This window comes from Nyctibius grandis, chromosome 2 (assembly GCF_013368605.1).
Source record: "Nyctibius grandis isolate bNycGra1 chromosome 2, bNycGra1.pri, whole genome shotgun sequence".
Lineage (NCBI taxonomy): Eukaryota > Metazoa > Chordata > Aves > Nyctibiiformes > Nyctibiidae > Nyctibius > Nyctibius grandis.
Genome location: NC_090659.1, coordinates 117,514,093 through 117,535,535, shown reverse-complemented (window position 1 = coordinate 117,535,535; position 21,443 = coordinate 117,514,093). Strand labels below are relative to the sequence as shown.

The 21,443-nt window shown below is 38.0% G+C and overlaps 1 protein-coding gene across 2 annotated transcripts in view; it reads left to right on the top strand.

Annotated features, from left to right (window-relative positions):
• LOC137660667 (N-acetylated-alpha-linked acidic dipeptidase 2-like) overlaps positions 1-21,443 on the top strand; it is a 43,379-nt gene that overhangs the window by 10,485 nt on the left and 11,451 nt on the right. For both annotated transcript variants that reach the window (XM_068395639.1, XM_068395638.1), the window contains exons 3-13: positions 2,035-2,221; positions 3,659-3,760; positions 4,578-4,703; positions 5,367-5,553; positions 6,682-6,775; positions 7,057-7,155; positions 9,359-9,444; positions 10,046-10,165; positions 10,600-10,682; positions 14,690-14,753; positions 17,383-17,450. In XM_068395639.1, coding sequence (XP_068251740.1) covers positions 2,035-2,221; positions 3,659-3,760; positions 4,578-4,703; positions 5,367-5,553; positions 6,682-6,775; positions 7,057-7,155; positions 9,359-9,444; positions 10,046-10,165; positions 10,600-10,682; positions 14,690-14,753; positions 17,383-17,450 — 1,216 coding nt within the window. The remainder of the gene's footprint in view (positions 1-2,034; positions 2,222-3,658; positions 3,761-4,577; positions 4,704-5,366; positions 5,554-6,681; positions 6,776-7,056; positions 7,156-9,358; positions 9,445-10,045; positions 10,166-10,599; positions 10,683-14,689; positions 14,754-17,382; positions 17,451-21,443) is intronic.

Sequence of the window (21,443 nt, the reverse complement as noted above, 5' to 3'; positions counted from 1 at the left end):
CTAAAACCTAAAGGTTTCATTTCTAACATCAATTAGCTTTTTAAGTCTATAGGCCTTATCTTATTTTGTACTTGTTGCTCTCAGTATATTGGAGAGTTCCTGAAGATTATGTTTGAGTGAGTGTCAAGGCAAGAGACTGATGACAGCATGAAATAGCTCTTCAATTATGCTGAAGTTTCTTGGCCATAGGGTATTAATGGTATCTGCTTGCCTTGATGATGGGCCAGATGCTTCATACTGTTTTTTTTTTTTTCATGAATTCAAATGAAAAGCTGGAACTGCAGAAAAATTATAATACACTATCCAAAAAGTTTGTTAAAAGCATTTTAAAAAGTGAACTTGAGAATTTTGATCCATGCTCTTAGTTTTTCAGACCACTAAATCTGCTTTTATCAAGTGGTGAAAGCAAAATAAGAGTCTCAGAAAATGCAGACACTTTGACCTTAGCATTGAATCATAACTCTGGAAAGGATGAAAGTGTTTGGAAGAGAAACAATGAAAAAAAAAGGCATCATATGTTGTTCAGTATATTTTTCCTCATGGAATATGTAGGATTTAAACTAGAGTAACTAAGAAATTGAAAGGTATTTAAAATACTCTAGAGAATTAAAATGCAATAAGACAGGCAACAAGCTTTGGCAAAGGTTGCTTCTGAACCTTGGTGCCTACCTGCACGGTTTAAAGAGAGGAAAAGACAACAGCAAAGAGCAGAAGGTTGTGGTCTACACAGAGAATCTAGATGCATTCAAACCCAGCGGGGCAGGTGGGATTCACATGAAAGACCTGGATGCTGTGATTGCAAGGCTGCTGCCTATGAGAAGTTCTGGTTATTGAAGGAGGTCCGTGGTGGCTGAGAAAAGCTGATGTTGTGCCCGTCTTTAAGGCAAGAAGGACAACCTGGGACACCGTGGGCAGGTCAGCTTCACTTCAGTCCCTGGAAGGGTGACCAAACATTCTTCTGGAATCTGTTTCCAAACACGTGAAGTACACAAAGATAGTTAGGAACAGTCAACATTTTTTTCCTATGTGTTTATATGATCACCTTGATCAGGGTGATTGTCTCCTGTAAGGAAATGACTGGCTCTGTGTATCAATGGAGATGTTACAGTGGCTGTAACATCCTTGACTTTAAGGAGACTTTGGACATCGTCTCCCACAGCATTCTCATTTGGAAGCTGAGGAACCGCATACTGAAGAACAAGTTGTTACATGGGTTGAAAATAGTCTGAACTGACAGGTTGAAGTGGTACTAATCATGGTATTTGGTACCACTAATTAATAGTAATTAATGGTATCTGACATCTATGGGGCAACCATTAACAAGTAGCCTGTTGGGAATTCGAAGCTGGTGCTGATTGATCAGCAATTTGAATGACTGACTGATCAACGTTCACCATAACTCATTTGTTCAGTGGGCCAAACAGACTGTAGGCCCACTGTAGGGTAGCCCAAGAGGGACTGGGTATTGTTTCTGTCTATTTATCACCATTATGTGTTATATCTGACCTGGATGTAAACGTTGTTAAGAAGACTTTTATTTTGATTGCGAAAAAAAAGAACAGAACTGTGCAGATAATTTGACATAATGATTTTCAAGTTAAACTTATTAGTACATGTTATGCCAGCAATATACAAACCCATCATCAGATACCAGAATTATTTGGCGAGCTCCTTTCTGTATGTGTAGCTTTTCTGTATCGATTTCTGCTCCTTGCATACCATTCATATTCTTTTGATGAATGTCTTTGACACTGATTTTCATTGCTTGTGTGTAGATGTGGCTATTTCTGTTATGCAAAGAGAAAGGTTCAGTTGACTTATCCTAAGACCTCAGGAAAAGATCCTCTGCTCTGACTACATTTTGTGCTTATGCTGATGCAGACTGTGATAAACAATCATGTTATACAGCTCTGACTTTAAGACCTTACTATCCATGCATGTGGCTTCAAGATAAGATTTATACACACTGATCCGAGTTCACTATTGTGCCTCTCTGCATTTGCTGCATACTAGCGATTTTCTGTTTTATTCTAGCTCATTTACCAAGTTGCCTCACCTCGCAGGAACTGAACAGAATCTTCTTCTTGCCAAACAAATTCAAGGCCAGTGGAAGGAATTTGGACTGGATTCAGCAGAACTCGTTCATTATGATGTGCTTCTTTCATACCCAAATGAAAAGCAGCCAAACTACATCTCAGTAATTGATGATCAAGGGAATGAGGTGATCTTTTTAACGATTAAACTATATTTATGTAAGACTTCTTTAAAGAAACAGTGTCTTCCCCTGTTTTCCCATCCACTCATCCCATCATGTGCTTTATAATATGATAAAAAATCCAGTGCAAAGGGAACTCATATTTAGAAGTGGTTTTCCAGACTGGGCAGCAGAGCAGCAGAGTGGCTGAAATCTCAGTGCCTCATACAGTAGAGAGACAATGTGTGGAGAAGCTGTAATTAACACCAATAGACCATAAGGTGTAAGAATGGCCATGCTGTTTCAGATTAAACATACATCTAGGCCAATATCCTGTTTCCATAAACACCCTTAAGTGGATGCACAGGGAACTTTAAGAACAAAGAAAGGTTTTTAAGGCATGCAATTCTTCCAGTGTCTAGCTGTTTTCAGCTCAGGGGTTCTCTGAGCGTGATGCAATTAGTCTCTAAGAATCCTCATTAGACCTCTTTTCCAAGTATTTATCCAGTTAGTGACCCTCGTCAGATCTCTCTTCCAAGTATCTATCCAAACCCCACTTGAAGATCTGTACAATTTTTGCTTCCACAACATGCTGAGGTAAGGAATGCCACACAGATACTATCCATTGTATGAAGTACTGCCTCGTTTCATTAGCTCTGAACCTGATCCTACTGGCTTCCTATGGAACTTAGTAAGTTAGTGTTCTTCTAAGTTAGTGTTGGAAGTAATAATGAGCAGTTGGTCTATAGTGACCTTCTCCGATTTGTACACCCAGGGGAATAAAGAAGTAGATGTAAAATCTGACAAGCAGCCTGAGCGAGGAGAGGAGATAGGACTGCTAGAGAAGCATCATAGCACATAGGTAGGGATGAAGAGCCCTGGTAGAAACTAGGAATATGTGCTTGAGGTTGACATGAGCTTAGAGGAGAAAGAATGGAGAAATCCTTCCATAAACTACATAACAGTCTGTCAGCTATAATCTCACAAGGTGACAAAGAGTGGATGGGAACCTTGAGGCAACATGAGTGTTACAATAGACAGTGATGAAAGGCAGCATGTTTAACTGGAGCATGACTAGCAAAGAGGTGAAGAGAAGAGTAATAATACAGGTGGGAGTAATCACAAAAAATACCTGTGATGGCATGGATGAACTAGGAGGTCTTTTATTGTCACCACCTCTTGGCAATTTTCAGCTACTTCTTTGCTTAGGTTCAGGCAGGGACTGATGAGCATTTTCTGACAAGTGATCTATCTTTCTGTGTTCATATCTGCATTCTGTTATAAAAATTCAGCTATGTATACCTAGCTGGTTTTCTGTTTGAACTTATGTGTGCTAGTTAGAATTGCATTTTTTGCCAACAATTTATGGAATCTAGCATATTATTTGCAGTATCCAAGCTTTGTGTACAAACTTGTGCCTGGAGGTAGAGTGTTTGACCAAAGACTTCTATTATTTATTGATAGATTTTCAATACATCATTGTTTGAACCACCTCCACAGGGGTATGAAAATGTTACTGATATACTGCCACCATATAATGCTTTTTCAGCACAAGGAGTGCCAGAGGTAAGAAAAAAAAATATGTAAGATTATTATTAGCTGAAGTCATATTTTGCAGAACACTTCCTGGGATAGATTGCTCCAACTACTCAAAATATTTCTTTTAGTAGTTTTGATTAACCATTAGCATAAGAGAACATGTAAGGACAGGTAGGACACATATTGTACGAAGGTTAGAAGTCTCCTGTTTGAAAAAAAAACTTTCTCAAATTGCTAGAAATATGAATCATGTAATAAGTGAAAAGCTTGTATCTTTATGAAAAATGTTGGATACATCTCTGATTACTCCATGTTACTCAATCATATGGAGAGGACTTGCTTAAGGTTTAAGTAGAAATAGCAATATATAAATCAATTTGGAAGACATTTTGGATTAAGTGAATGTCTTGAAAGGCTACAAAAGTCCCTCACTCAATCTGATAATTCATCATGGAAGAACAAGTCAGGCACAACTTTGCATTGCATAGATGAATGAAATTATATAATAGTCAGTGCTTGTGTATGCAAAGAATACCACTATTTTTTCATGGCCACAGAAGTTTGTGAGTTCAGCCAAGTACATCAGTTTAGTTTCCAGTCTCAGTTTATAGGGCTGCTGTTAAGTGCAGGATAATACAGAAAGGTCAACAGTTTGAGCCAAGGCTTCCTATAGAATATTATGGAAATCTTTTTCTGTTGCTTTTATGGGCACTGGTTCTCATTTGTAGAAATGCAAAAAAAAACCTATATTGTATGCAGTGAATAAAACAGTGTATTTCTGCAAACAGATATTTTGTTTGTTGAATGACTAGTTGCCATGAAACTGCTTTTCTTTTCTGTGCAGGCAGATCTGGTATATGTGAATTATGGCCGCACTGAAGACTATTTTAAGCTGGAGCGTGAAATGGGAATTAACTGTACAGGAAAGATTGTCATTGCCAGATATGGGAAGGTCTTCAGAGGAAACAAAGTAAGGGTTGTGTTTTATTTTTTCCTCTGTGGGTCAGACACTGCTCATGGCAGGGCCGGTGGGAGTTGTGAGTACTGTAAGTTGGAACATGTGAGCAGAAGGAAGCCTGCAATGTATCCATTGTAGCTGCATTCTAAGAATAACTTCCAAAACAATAAAAACAGATTAATGTATTAATCTCCTGAAACTGAGATGACTACAAACTCCTTAGGCAGTTCTTGCAAGAGATTAGTTTAGGGAACCGAGTAGTTTGTTGAGACAGGGCTTTTAATACTTTTCATCCATAGAACTGCAGTATTTTGAAGAAATAAGTATTTGTCAAGGTATCTGATGCACAGAGATCAAATAACTAACTCTTCTGACTTTAGACAACTCTGACAAAATTGGTGATAGTGGGACAGTGGGGATAGTGGTCAGTTTTTGTGCCTCAGTTTTATGTCCTGTGCTTTATTTCATAGCCTTGAGCTATGACTAAAGGTGTGACACACATAATGAACATACTGTGTTTCACTGTGGTTTGTTCTTCTGCTGAGTCTGTGGTCATTTTCACTCTTCCCCATATACAACTTCTAAAGCTATGTCCCCATGGAAGTAAATGGCAACATTCAGATTTATTACTGCATTAAAAAAAAAGGCATTTCTTAAAAGCAACTAATTTCACAGGTTAAAAATGCCATATTAGCAGGAGCCCAAGGGATTATACTTTATTCAGACCCTGCTGACTACTGTGCCCCAGGAGTAGGTGCTTATCCAGATGGCTGGAACCTTCCAGGCAGAGGAGTCCAGCGTGGGAATGTGTTAAACCTGAATGGAGCTGGGGACCCTGTAACACCAGGTTATCCTGCGAAAGGTGAGTGAAAAATCTGTACCCTAGGCCATCAAGTACTTTATAAACTGGTGCTGGAAGTTATTGTGGCACTAGAAATTAATCTATTTTCAGTACAGATGCAAAGAAAAAAGCTGCTTAAAATTATTTTTAGCAGTAGTTAATTTTCCTGTTGCAGACTAAATTCTACCTGTATGTCATTTCAGCTGGTTGCTATTGAGTTAGGCAGGATAAGTAAGTTTTTAGGAAAATCTCTTTGTATGATCCCAGCTTTGTAACTCTTAGAAAAGCAGGATGTGTAAGTTTACTGACTGTGAAGCAGTAGAAAATGGCTGAGAATTTATAGCCATTTTTAAATATGTGTTTCTCAAGAGGAACAGTTTGAACTACATTATAGTCTACCATCAAAGAGAAGTAATAGCTTTGCTTGGAGGTATGTTTCCTTGCTGATCCTAAATTCCAAGCAGAAAAACAGTTTAAAATCCTCTTCAGAGGGAGTAAAATTTCTGTATTAAAAGCGACAGTAGCCTGGAGCCTTTCGAAACTTGGCACTCTTGTGCTTGTCTTGTCCTTGTAGGCATCCTGAACTCAGTCTGAACTAAGGTGCCTACCAGTCCTGTCTGCCCATGGGATGGGCATGGAAACACAGGGGTGCTTCTGGAAAGCTCACTGGCTTGTGTGACCATTGTTGGGGGCGTCAGACAACACTATACTGAACAAACAGGATAGATTGTGTGTGCCTGGCCCACCAGATTCAGAGAGACATTGACTGTCTTCGACGTAGGTAAATGGATCTGTGGATGTCTTCTGTGGGTTGTAAACAGGCTCTACAGGGGCCATCTTCACCTCACGCACCAGCTTGGTTACCTCACAGTCAGCTTTAAGGAGATGTAATAATATGGATCGACAGCAAATCTAACCTTGCATCAAATGTGGGGACTTCCCTTACACAGTTGCATATGCACTATTGGGTTTGTGGCTCTGTCATTACATTTTGGTTTCCTAGAAGTAATATCTAAGAAATTATGTAAGAATTAAAAAAATGATACATGCTTGTGGCTACTGTGTGGCTGCACTGTTCAAAAGTATTTCCAATTTGGTGAAAGTTGCTAAGAAATGCTATAAACTTGACATTTTGTTCTGGTTTCTCAGAGTACACTTTCAGGTATAAAGTTAATGAAGGTGTAGGGATTCCCAAAATCCCAGTTCATCCCATTGGATATCATGATGCAGAAGTATTATTACGGTGAGTATACATCAGTCCTCCTCACCAGAAGTCAGTATTCACAAATGTACAGCAAAATTTTTTATACCAAGATGGTAAAATCTATGTGGTTACTTGTATTTATTGCTGTTTTGTAGTAGTGTGTGCTTCAGAAAATGTGGAAAATCCAAAGCAATCTCTTTCTGGCATAATATTTTTAAGAATTTTGTAAACCCACCTTGTTTTAGGTGCAGTAAACATTAAGAGAATTTGAGGTTTTAGCCTACTCGTCAACTACATTTGTCTTGGTTTTCACTTAACAGTGCAATGGGAGGACCTGCAGCTCCAGACAGCAGCTGGAAGGGAAGTCTCAATGTGTCTTATAATATAGGGCCAGGATTTGCAGACAACTCTTCTACAAGGTCTGTTTTAACGCTTGCCTATTTAGAAAATATTGCAAAAAAAAAGTCTCAACAAGAGAAGGACTGTGAAACAATACATCTAGGGATATTCTGGAGAAATTTACTTCCTTCTGAGTGGGCAACACTTGGTGTTAACTATCAGAAGTTGAAAATAAATTATCAAAACTATGGTGTTGCTCAGTGTCCCCAGTGTCAATGGATAGACAGATTCAGAGATTATAGGTCCAGCCCTGTCATTCCAATTTTAATCCTTACTTTAAGGTTCAGACCGTGTTTCACTGGTCCTTTTAAAAATTACTATATAGCCATAAGTAAACATTTTTTAATACTAGTGAATTAACCATAAACTTCCTCCTCACTTCAAGCTTTGGTCTTTCTTTCCTGTTTCTGATGGCCAAGGGGACAATGGGACAGCCAGCTTGTAGTGGTCCAACAGGGAAGCAGTGACAATTCAGTAGTTCTCTTCTATGCATTTTTCCCTTGCCCACTGAAAGCCTCCCAGCGTTTCTGTGAACTTAGAGCTGTGAAGTATGGAAATTATTCGAGTCCATCAACTGTTCCCCAGAGCTGGTAGGCCCCATGGTTGAAAGTCCTGAACAATAACAGGACGGAAGAGCCCAAAGCACATATATCTTACTAATTTGTTTGGGAGGAACCGGCCTTTGACCAGTTGGATTAGCAAAAATATGTTTGCGGTTTACATTTTTTCAGCTCTAACACAGAAATGCAACTGTCCAGGTCTCCAGCACTAACAGACTTGCTCTTCAGGAGACCAAGCCACATAACAATTGCATTTGGCAACCAGGGATTTGACTGGCTGTCAGGAACTGTCATAGCATTCTTCCTTGGTTGTAACTTATAAGCTGCCATAGATAAAGCTAAAGATCACTTTTCTATCAGTTTTTCATGTAAAAATACTTTCAGTTTACATGAAATATTTTTCTATGAGGAGTGATAGCGAACCACAATGAACAGTGTGTAAAAATGGTGTATCTTTATTACTGCTCCACCTCCTGCAAAACAAGGGTATTTCTGAATATATAATTTTATAAAGACTTCACTGATCACTGTTCTTTTCTGCTCTGCTTTATCACTAGCTGAAAATTAATAAAGTAGGAATAAATGAATAAGAACGCGTATTTGACATAATTAAGGTGCTATTTGGAATGTCTTGAAGAGCAACAGTGAGAAAAGAAACAATATGATTCATCCACAAAACATATACATGGGAAATATTTTTGAATGCACTTTTTAGCACCTTCCTACTTGATAGGGACACAGTTTTTGTAAATATGGGCTAATCCTACATATACTTCTTTCTCAGAGTAGCTGCATATAAAAATGAACCTTTTGAGTCTAGGTAGAAAGTCACTTGCACATGGAAAGTGTGCAAGTATATGCATGCTCAAGGCACTGGTGTCATTTATTTTCTGGGCAAAGATCCAGTAGGTATCCTGAAGCAGGTTTGGATTTTGACAGCTATGCAGATTTGCTGCTGAAAAGATAACTTCATCTGTGAATCTCTTGGGGTTTTGCCAGACACAAAAAAAGCATTGTTTGATGCCTTGTTTCTTCTATAGGTTGAGAGGGGATGAATACTACATTATTTTTAGCTCTCCTAATACCTGAATTTCCTTCCTTTTTTTGAAATTTCACAAGCAGATTTTACTGGGGCTTGAGGGATGGAGGACTGACAATCTTGATCACTTAGATCTGCTGTCCTAAACAGAGATTTCATTTTATTCCTGGATGAATATTTCTAATGACCTTCTTTCCAAGTTCTATCTTATTACATGGAATTGTGCTAGAAAACCAAAGTGTATTCTTTATAAAAATATGTAATATCCACAATTATAATTTTGGTCAAAATGTAAATGTATTTTTAATTACTGTATATGCTTTTCAGTTTACTCTAATACATGATTATCCAACTGACTCCCATAAATAACAATTCAATAAATTCTGTAAATGTTTGAAAGTTTATAGATTGGCCCACTTCATAGGGCTGTTTCTAAGGCATCTTTCTGTCAGCAACTTAGCCTGAAATAAAAAATGGGACACTGATACAGCATGACAGGTTAGATCAGTGCTGAATACATAAAGCAGAACAGAAGCACGAACTTTCTGGCTTACAAGCTATTACATTGACTTTTTATTGCCTTCTCATTTAGAAATGGTTACTCCATACTTCTTTTCATTTCAGAAAAGTCAGAATGCATGTTCACACAAACAATAAAATAACACGAATTTACAATGTCATTGGCATCCTCAGAGGAGCTGTGGAACCAGGTGAGCATTGGGTGCTTGAGGATTTTAATTCCTTCTTTATTTTGTGTTTAGTGAAATGCTTCTCACGTTGCAAGAAACTTCAAGTTTTTTTAGATAGCCGGATAATATGGAATCTGAGAAACCCTTGATATTTGTCCTGTCCCTCCCATCACACTCTTTTTCATTAGCATTCCCAAGAATATGTTTGAATGAGAGTGCTAGAATGATAGACGTCAGAGAATTTTTTTATAATGCCTGTCATTTTACAGTAGGTTTCCAGTTACATCATTCATACATTTTGCCTTTGAAAAAATTAACACAATGCAAAGTACAGAAAACTAGTGATGATTTGGGACCTCAACATACTATTGTTGATTCTTAGTAGAAGGCCATACACATGAAAGACTTTTAAGTGGAAAAATATGTAAAAAATCTTTCTTGTCTTCATTTATATACTTCATTAGAGTAAGGGAATGATTGCAGATTACCTTAAAAAATAAATTTGTAGCACTGGTATTAAACTTCATATTTTGCTTGACACAAGTAGGGATTCAATCAAAGGAAATACAGGTAACCTAAATGCATTTTTAATTAAGTACTGATATTGTGTGTTTGTTTCCAGACAGATATATTATTTTAGGAGGTCATAGAGACTCTTGGGTATTTGGTGGTATCGATCCAACTACGGGTGCAGCTGTTCTGCAAGAGGTTGTACGGAGTTTTGGTAAAATGAAGGTGGAAGGTAACTTACTTATTACAGGCATAAAATGATGCATATGGAAAACAGCAGCTTTGAGGAACCGTGTTGAATATTCCCATAAGCAGTTGTGCTGATTTAACTTTTCACCTCTACAGAAAGTTGGATTTCTCATTATGAACGATGCAAATTCATTGAAGAGATGCATGTGTGGCATTGCATCTTAGTTGGCTGAATTTATTCCCTCACGTCTCTCATCAGTGTAATAGTACCCTCTTAGTTGTGTGGAATGGAAATATTGCATTAAGAAGAAATGCCTCTGCAATAATATGTTCCTCTAAGGAGTTCAGAGAGGATTTTTTTTACTACTATATCAATTAAGTGCTATTTTTTAAAAGTTATTTCAATTAACTGTGGTGATCTTTCACTAGACTTTCTAACTTTAAGTTGAATTTTCAAGTTTAACTATGTGCTTGCAGGTTGGAGACCTAAGCGAACGATTATTTTTGCTAGCTGGGATGCAGAAGAATTTGGATTATTGGGTTCCACAGAATGGGCTGAGGTAAATAAAAAATAGTGTAAAGAAAGAAAAATGTGAAAGTCTGTTTCAGGCAGATGCAGTACCCAGTGACATCTATTCCTAGACTGCAATCAATAGCTTCAAGGTAAAATTGGAGCACAACAGACTCCTTCAGGTGCTGCAAGGCCCTCATATATTTGTACAAGTTACCTATCTAACTTCTTACAACGTAAGTGCACTAACTCTTCTAAAATTTAAAAATCTACTTTGATTCAAAGCTAATGTCCCTCAGTGGTCTCTGTGTGGAAATCTATCCCTTCATTTAACAGAATGATAGCATTTTATACAACCTAAATTGATTTATTTCTAACTTTCTATTTGAGAAATTCCTTAGTTTCTATAAACTAAAGTCCAGATCATGTACCTGTGATCCATAAGCATAACAAGCCCTTTGTGTGGAAATTAATCCTCCTGGGCAAATGAAAGGGTAGGTAATTTATAAATGAATAGTTCCAGATGCCTGTGGAACTTCCAGTATTGTAGAGTCTCAGGGGCAGGACAATTGATTAATTCTGTAGTGGGATCCCTGATTATATTCCTGCCTGATAGAAGAATGTTGGGAAATTCAGAAGTGAGGTTCTGAATGTTTTTCTCTTCCTTTCCCTGTTGGGCACATTCAGTTCTTAATCCTCTAAGTGGATTTGTTCAGCCCCGGTAAAAAATATAGGTCTTAAAATAGTTTTCATTGCTTTGTCTGTAAAATCCAAGTTAGAAGTAGAGCAGGCAGAAAATTGTGGGATGAAACACATTTCTGCTGAACTATGTCAATTTATTAGTACTGAATGGTTTAATAGAAATGTGTTGTCTTGTTCTTCTGTTAGAATTTTATTTACAAGACTAAATCTAGATATGTGGATAGAGCTTTCAAAATTACAAAATAAAATATGTTAATCTTTTTGGTTTGGTTTATTGACATGTATTTCAGTAAACCATAAAATTACATAGCAAAATAATTACATAGCTTGACTAATCTGATCTCCTTCTATGACAAGATGACCTGCTTACTGGATGAGGGAAAGGCTGTGGATGTTGTGTACCTGGACTTTAGTAAAGCCTTTGACACAGTCTCCCACAGGATTCTGCTGGAGAAACTGACTGCTCATGGCTTGGATGGGCGTACACTTCGGTGGGTAAAAAATTGGCTGAATGGCCAGGCCCAAAGAGTAGTGGTGAATGGGGTTAAATCCAGTTGGAGGCCAGTCACAAGTGGTGTTCCCCAGGGCTCAGTATTGGGGCCAGTTCTGTTCAATATCTTTATCAATGATCTGGACAAGGGGATCGAGTGCACCCTCAGTAAGTTTGCAGATGACACTAAGTTGGGTGGGAATGTTGATCTGCTGGAGGGTAGGAAGGCTCTGCAGAGGGATCTGGACAGGTTGGATCGATGGGCCGAGGCCAACTGTATGAGGTTTAACAAGGCTAAGTGTTGGGTCCTGCACTTGGGGCACAACAACCCCATGCACTGCTACAGTCTGGGGAAGAGTGTCTAGAAAGCTGCCTGGTGGAAAAGGACCTGGGGGTGTTGATCGATGGCCTGCTGAATATGAGCCAGCAGTGTGGCCAGGTGGCCAAGAAGGCCACCAGCATCCTGGCTTGTATCAGAAATGCTGTGGCCAGCAGGACAAGGGAAGAGTTCGTCACCCTGTACTCGGCACTGGTGAGGTCGCACCTTGAATACTGTGTTCATTTTTGGGCCCCTCACTACAAGAAAGACATGGAGGTGCTGGAATGAGTCCAAAGAAGGGCAACAAAGGTGGTGAAGGGTCTGTAGAACAAGTCTTATGAGGAGCGGCTGAGGGAACTGGAGTTGTTTGGACTGGAGAAAGGGAGGCTCAGGGGAGACCTTATTGCTCTATACAAGTACCCAAAAGGAAGTTGTAGCGAGAAGGGTGTCAGTCTCTTCTCCCAGGTAACAAGCGATAGAACGAGAGGAAACAGCCTCAAGTGCACCAGGGGAGATTTAGATTGGACATTAGGAAAAATTTCTTCACGGAAAAGGTTGTCAAGCATTGGAACAGTCTGCCCAGGGAAGTGGTGGAGTCACCATCACTGGAGGTATTTGAAAGATGAGTAGATGTGGTACTTCAGGATATTGTTTAGGGATATTGTTTAGTGGTTGACTAGGTAGTGTTATGTTAATGGTTGGACTCGATGATCTTAAAAGTCCTTTCCAACCAAGAGGATTCTGCGATTCTGTGAAAATGACTTGTGTCAGAGGAGGAACAAAACCAGAAATATGCTCCCAAACACCATCATTCTTCTGTTAACAAAGCTGAGATTTCACTTCCTTTGGATTTGCACTAATTCTTTCTCTCATAAACTGTTTGGGTTCCCGCTGCAATAGACTCTCTGCATCTTACAGTTGGCTTATGGGACATTAGATGAGGAAAGCATAATTTAAATTATCTTTAAAAACATTTACTGAGAGATTTTAAAGAGTTGGCATTAGTTTCATCCCACCTGAACTCAAGTGATAACAAAAGTATACTGTATATAAACTTTATTTGTGATTTCTTTGTCTGTGTAACTGTACACATATTTAGATGCTGTCAGGAAAAAAACACACAGTTGTTTTAACTATGAGGAATATGTAACAATGATACTTAAAAAATCAGTTTCTCTCAAGCAAGTAATGAATAAATAAGGAGTTATTTTTATGTTTGATTTGTTCACATATTGCTACTGCTGTTCTGTAATGTTTTTTGTTTAATAATTTAATATCTAGTAATTTATCATCCATTATTTCATGAAATGGCAGCTGTACTAGCTTTGAGAGCCACGAGCACAATTCATATTTGAACCTCAATGTTTTTATATTATTGTTTTCTTGCTTTACCTTGGTGGTGTGCATTCCTCCTCTTTGACACCTAAATTAGATTCCGTTTCTCTAGAGGCATTCCTCACAGCTTACATTCGTGTTTTCTGCAGCTGCCAGATCTGTCATTTACTAAATCTTGAGGAAAATTAACCCATGATATTCCCCATCTTCTATATAACAAAAAGACTCTGCAGCTGTGGCAACCTGCTTTTGTTACATACAACAATCTCCATTGCTCATATACAAAGGAATTCCTTTATGTTGCAAATATGCTTTTGCATATATGCAAGGCCTCATGTATGCATATACAGGCTTGCTCCCTCCCTTCATATTCTCTTGCAGAATCTCCTCTACTGTTTGTTTTAAAGATTAATTTCATTATGAAGTTATCAATTACCAATTCAATTTTTAGTTCATATGACTTACAGATGATTAGTTGGGTAATAAATTGAATGAATCAAATAACAATTACTAACCTAATTAGAATATCTATAACAAAGCCAAGACTTAGTAAAATACCACTTACTGATTAGAATATCAATTTCAAACATAATTACCAGTTTGCAAAAAATTAAACAAGTGCGTGTATATATTTAGCACGAAAGCAATGTGTGGTTGCCTCAAAACAGTCAGTCAAATTCATTTTAATAAGAAATGTCAGTGCTTTAACTCATCCCTTTTTGAAATGGAAGACTGTAGAAATGACAGCAATATTTGGTTTATCGGTGTTAAAATTGAGTTCAGTGCTGGAAGCTCACATGAATAACTAGGGATTAAAAGCATGGAGGAATTCTGTCTTACCTCATAGTCACATGCGTGTTCAAAAAGCACTGCAAGTGCAGAGTTAAAACACATGTGTAACCTCAACTGATACTGTTACAATGCTGTTCAGTAGTTTTCCTGCTCCATCTTGCCCCTGTGTGATGCAGCAGGCAGCACCTACATTTTGTGGGTGTTTTACACAATGAATTAAGTCCCAGAAAGCAGGAGTGAATTTCGTATGCCCAGATCATTGACCCATCTTCAAATATTAATATAATTAGTAAGGTACATAGTACTCCTTATCCTGACAGGGCTCCTAAAGGTAATGCTGTAAAAAAACACTGTACTTAATATGCCCTTGACTAAACATCACTAATTGAAAGTAATAATCACACTTTTACAACCCCAGGAAAATGCCAGAGTCCTCCAGGAACGGGCAGTTGCTTACATCAACACAGATTCTTCTATAGAAGGTATGTCTTTTGTTTTTAAACTCACTTTACTTCACAGATGTCAATTTTAACAGTTCACTGTGTATTATTTATTGCATCAAGATCTGGTAAATATGAGATAGATAATGTGATGTTCAGAATAAGTGTAGCAAATACAGAATTAAGTGGAGAGAGAGAACAATTTAAATTCTCCTGTTGCTTTCTTGTTGCAAATAGCACCATCCATGAGCTGCAGCCCACGTGTCTGGAGTCCAGAATGTCTCCTCTGGAGGAGTTTGGTATTCTGCGCTAATGGACTGAGTGGTCTGAATGTTAAACTCTCTCAACTGCATTAGCTTTAATTTACAACTACAGTTTTACAGACTGCTCCTTGTTCTGCTTCCAACTCCTTTCCCTGTGAAATTATAATATTTTGGGACACTAATTTATTACAATCTTAAGAAAATTTGTGTCGAGACATTAGGCTTACATTTTGTGGGGTGGAACCCATTTTGGTGCTTTGGGCCACTGTGGGCACCTTTGTTCATTGCTATGAGCAAGGAGAATATGCAGGGGGTTACATAAGTATTATGGCAGGCCTCTTCTACAAAAATAAGCGGTGAAGATGGTTTCACAAAAAACCTGATCCACCATTATCCAATTTACTATGCCCTTCAGATTATGAGAAGAATCTGTCATACAGAAATGCTGCTTTCAATTCAAACTGGACTTTGAATTTTGGGCCCAACATTATGACCTAAATCACAAAATCCTTCTTAAATTATACTGAGCTTTATTACAGAAGGACTTCATTTACTGTTGCCTGTGCTGAAATAATAGTCAGGACAGACCTGTGAAGCTGTCCTGTGTCATAACCTCAGTTATTTAGGGCATTGCTCTTCCCTTGTGAAACCCAACTTATTTGGGCTTACTGTGTGTGAATAAAAAGGATACCAACAGGCATATTTAAGAACTCTTTTTATTCCTGTCAGCTGAGAATTTTGTCTGTAACAAAAGGATTGGAAAGAAAGAAAATCCAAACCCAGTTTCTAAATGCTCAGTTGGAGCTGGGATATAGGGATGCTTCGAGCTGTTCCTTCAATTATGCAGCCTACATGCTGTGTAAAAAGTAGAGCAGAATTTCACGCCTAGAAGATCTCAGGAATGAAATAATAGCTTTACAACTTCTTCATATTCTCAGCATGGATTGTAACACATATTTTTAGTTGGTTTGCAGCCAACATGCTGCTGTCTTAACAATTTTCTTCCAAATCTTGATTATTCAAACATGTCTCGTGCTTTATGAACTAAAGAAAATGTGAAAGTAAAACCACTGGATAAGAAATATGTAATAGGGAAAAGAACACCATATTCAGTGCACTGTATTAAGTGTCTTGGACATCTTTCACCTGGATGGGCATTAGAATCTCCTATAGAGCCATAGCATCCAGGTACTCTGCCGATTATTTTGTTTATCATCATACATTCTCCACAGCACTTTTTATGCCATGTTTTGGACAGCAAATTATTTCTATTCATTGTCCTTTATCAATGAAAAGAAGAATAGTAGGTCATCTTTTTGAGCATTTTTGTGACTTTAATATCCAGTTGTCAAATATAGGCTCTCCTTGGAAACATTATTAATATTATCTAGTATTTTTTTCCATCATCATGGGGTTTTCTGTAATTGTCAGTCTAGTCCTTTTGTAAGTACGCACTGTGCAAAGGATGACCCAAAGGTCTAAAACCATATCAAAACATAATAACAGTGGTATCTGGGAGTTTATGTGTTCTTTTATGTCCAAGACTTCTCACTCCTCTTCCCCTCTTTGTTGTTGTCTGTATTTGAGGGCAGAGGTGTTTACCCAGCTGCTGTCCAGTGGCTGTAGTCTATAGAGAAGACTGCCTGCCTGCCTGCCTCAAAAGTGGCAGTAGCTTCTTTTTGATGGAGCTCTTGCTGCTGTAACTGACAACTTTGGTATGAGATACTTACCTAGCTCAACATAACCCACAGGCAGTGTGGAAGCCTCATGGGTGTAAAGTCTAGAAGACACAGCGTGCTGGTAAAAGGGGAGGTTTAGTAGACAGTAGGTGAAAACATTACTCTGCATCTTTGTTGCCTACTGTTTGGGTGAGACTTAGTTCTGAAATACAAAATGCCAAATGTCTTGCAAGTCTCTTACTCAGAAGATGACCTGTCTTTCAGACACAGTCTGGAAAAACATTGCAAAAGTCCTCTTTATGATAAGACAAGAAGCAGCTGCATTGCAAGACTTCTGAGAATGTCTTGCAGGGAATATATCTTTCCTCCTGCACTGTTCCTGAATGTACCAACTACATTGCCTTCTGTTTAACACAAGCTTCTGGAGGAGTATGAGTGACAAGGGTGTGTAGCTAATGCGGGATAGTTGATCGTATTTTAGAACGATGGGAAGGCTTAATTACATTATTGTGTATGTTCTATAACCAGTGCGTCATTGTTGTGTAATAGCAGTAGCTTATATGATGTGACCAAGTAGTCTATTTCTGTATATATTCTGAGGCAAGATCTAAATTCTTGCCTTGGAGTCAAGAAGTTTGTCTAAGAAAGGACTGCAGGGTTTAATCCATTAAGAAGATAATACCACTGGTACGAGAAGGGAAAATTTCCGTGTCTTTGTTTCCTTTTCAGGCAACTACACATTAAGAGTTGACTGCACCCCTCTTCTCTACAAACTGGTGTATAATCTGACAAAAGAGGTACAGAATCAGTGTCTATTAATTATGACTTTCTAAGAATGTAAAACTGCAAGTTTATTGGATAAAATTGGATTATTGAATAATATTAGATTTCTGTTATTGGTGTGCTGGAAGACTCTTGATCCCACCAAAATCAGTAGCAAAACATCCTGTTAGTTGTACACAGTCCAGGCTCACAGCTCCTCAGTATTCTTAGAAAGGTTGAAATGTGTCACTGACATAAGTGGAATATTATTTGTAATATATAGTAAGAATAATGATAATAAAAATGAGATAGCAAAACACTTAAGCAAGATCAATTCTCTAAAGTGTTAAGTATTCAATGAAATAAATTGCATTTTAAATTTCCATTTCATGTGCAAAAGAGAATCTATTCACTGTCACCTTGGCTACCTGGCACTTTCTCTCTGTCTGTTCCCCCGCATCTCCTTCATATCTCATTGAGCCCCTGAAATACTGCGATAAAAATATTTGTATTTGGCATGTTTTGTAACAGGCCAGATGTATGGATTTGCATGATTACAAGTGGTCTAATCATGTCTCCTGTGCTTTCATCTCTCAGGATGAATTATCATAAAGCTGAAAGACTGGGATCCATTAAAGCATGAAACTTCATTGGCCATATGAGGAGTTAACCAGATTAGGCACGTAGCATGAGCCATTGTCACTATCCTCAGATCTGGATTGATCCCAATTCACAGAAGACATCTCTGTCTGACTTAAGGAACGTAGGCTCCCTTTAAAGGCAAAGGATAGAAATAGGTGCCTTTAGGATGAGATTCATTTGACCAGATGTGGTTGTCTGCTCTCGTACATACAAAGCTCTCAAACTGTTTTTTTCCCCTGATTTTAAGGGAACCCAAGTGACTTGGTCCAGTGTAAAAATCTGCACTGTAATGGTACTTGGTAGGATGACCCCAGCTACTAGTCTCCATCCCATTAGGCGCATTCATACCGAGTTATTTTCAAATGCAGTACACTTTCTTTTAACACTGGAAATGCCATGGTTTTAATCTGGGGTGGTTTATCTATGCTATTCCCATGTTTTTATTTTCTTTTCTACATTATATTTTATTTTCTTATCAACTCTTTCTATCTTACTCTTTCTTCCTTGCTGGGGAAGAAGCTGTGCTTGTTCAAATGTTAGCTGTGACATTTCAGACACTGAAGGGCATTCTGCTTTGCCTATAAAAATTTCCATGTCCCTGGTGCTGCAGGGCCCTGGATAAAATAGTTTACTTTCTGTCTGCAGCAAGCCACTTACCCAGGGATACATTTTTCTGTAAAAGATAAGCAAAGTAAAAAAATGCTCTGGGCTAAAAATAGTACCTCACTCTTGGTCTTAAGTCAACTGTTCAACTACTGCTGGGTTTGAGTAGGAAACTTCCATTAAAGTACCATACAAAGTACTTGAGACTTGCTTTTTTGAAAATTTTCCTATTCAGTGTTATTTAAGCTTTTAACTGTAGAAGCATAATGTAGACAATAAAAAACCTGACAACTATTCCATATTTCTATGCTGTCAACCTGCTAAAAAGCTCCTAGAAGTACATTATATTCATCTATATTCTTCATAGCTCCATTTGTAAAGGGGATTATCTTATGGTAGAGAGTTGTCAGTGAAAAGTCTCACTATTTCTTGAACTCCTTAAAGCCACTGTTGGAACATCTTAGATTTTTATTTTTCTTTTTAGCTTGTTATAGACAAAACCCACAACTACTTTTTCTTTTCTGTTGTTGCACAGAGAAGGATTCTCCAACAACATTCTCATTCTCTGCTGTTCCCTGCTTTCTGTATACAGTCGAAGAGCACTTTCCCCAGTTTTATCGTATTGTCTCTGTCCAAAGCATCTCATCTGCAATCCTTTTTTTCTTTTTACTCATTTTTTTTCACTGTCTCACTAAATAAATTTGCGATACAACTTGCTACATTTTTCTAGAGGAGTGTTTTCCTCTTTTTTTACTTCTAAACTTGGGACCTCCTCTCATCTTTTTGAAAAATAAAATCATGGTTCAATTTTTACAGTGATTCAACATTGTCGTTTTCATTTCCAAACCATCTTTTATTTACCAGTGTTGATGTGCCACCAATGACTTTCAGTGATGCATAAATCACAGGCTGTGAAACCTTTCTCTGGAACACTTACACTCTTTTGAACTTTTCTGTAAGATCATTCATCGAGATTGTTGGAATTTTCCCAAGGAAAAAGATGTTTTAACGGACTCTTGGAGAGAAGTCAGGGATACCAAAGGGCATTTGCTGAAAGACCACTTCTAGCTTGGACGCCATTTTTGTTGGCATGGAAACATGTATACAGATGACTGATAGACCCTGTAGAAACGTGGCACACATTTTACTTGGCTCACTGCTTCTAGCATCACAGAATAAAATTCATTCAGGGGTTCCAAAATCTTTATTCTTCAGGCCTCTAAAAATTCCAGTGAACTGGATTAGCAAAATAGGGAGAGAAACTAAAGCAACAGCTAGAACAGGGAAGCTCTGTTTTGCAGAGGGATCTGCTTAATTTTCTTTATTTTTTTTTTCTTCACTTGCATTTAGGTAGCCTCTTATAAAGATAACCAAAGACTGCAATCTGTACCTTTGCTAATCAGTTGTGTCTTTTTCACTATCCTAAAAAAAACCCTAATTTCTTTAAGGGCTAGAAGGATTAAGGCACAGTGATTCTATTCTTGGGTTTGCTATTTCAACTTCAATGCATTTGGTTTTGGATGACATTGGGAAGTCAGATGTACACATCAAAGCCTCAACCCATTAAGTCTTTGCATATCCTGGTTATTAGTTTCTTGAACAGGAGTATGAGAAGTGCTGTGCACCTCCAGAGTCCTAGTTAATTCCTGGAAACAGCATAAGTGGGACCTAAATGTTCCCTATGCTTTGCATTAGGCTTTTGCATGGGATTGAATTTCATTCAGGAAGCCCAGTATGTGAGAGAACATTAGTGGAGTTGTGGGTGATTGTGCATGTCCAAAAGAAAGTTATTTCTGTTCATATTCAAGAGTTCAACATCCAACTGTCCAACACCCCAGGATCTTTTTGCTCTTCTTATTTTTTAGTGAGTTACTTCTCACCAGAAAATGTAGTATACACATGAAGTGTTGTCTTGCAAGGAGTTCTGTATTTAAGTGTGGTCCTCAGCATACAGATGGGACATTTAGCTGTTGAAAGTCTTTTTTGGCCCTGCTCTACTGCTAGGTTTAGACAATTGGTCATCATCAGTCAGCATCTGCAATAGTCCAACTCCAATTCCTCTGTTCTGATCATCACTTCTTACTTTGTATTTAAACTTAAAGAACGCTGCATCTTCCCTTGAGGTAGCAGTAAGCTTATGCTGACTCCAGATTTGGATCTAAGTCAGGGCAAATAGTATGTTTTACTAGGCTCAGTGTTGTATGAAAAAGCTGGCCAATGTTTTTTACATGACCAGAGCTGTCAGAATAACGTCTCTGTCAGAGCATTGAGTGCTTTTACTCCCATATGTCAGAGTTCAGCTTGCTCTTATTAATGTGCCATTTTCAATTTAGCCCTAGAACTTGACCGAAGTGCCCTGAAAATGACAGCAGCCAAGCACTTACTTCATAAAGTTGTTATTTTTTCTGCTAGCTGCTGACATAATCTCAGAGGTCAGAACTCTTTGGATTTTCAATTTGGAGTCTGTCTATTTTTCAATGCAGAATTTAAGTCTCAACAATACTGTGGGACTGTGTATCTAGCCATGAACATTTATGCTTTGTATTTTGGAAAAAAAAATAAAAATTCCAATCCTCTGCACATCATAACTAATCTTATAGTTAAAGGACCATGTCTATTAAAGATTGTTTAAGTGTAGATGGAGGCCAGGGCCAGAGTCTTGATTTATTTTTACCTCTGCCACAGATTTTCTAAGAGCTTTGGTCAACTAATTTTATAATCTTTCATAGTTTTCCTGGCTGTATGGTGGCTGTACTAATACTTACCTTTCCCATCCTGGTTAC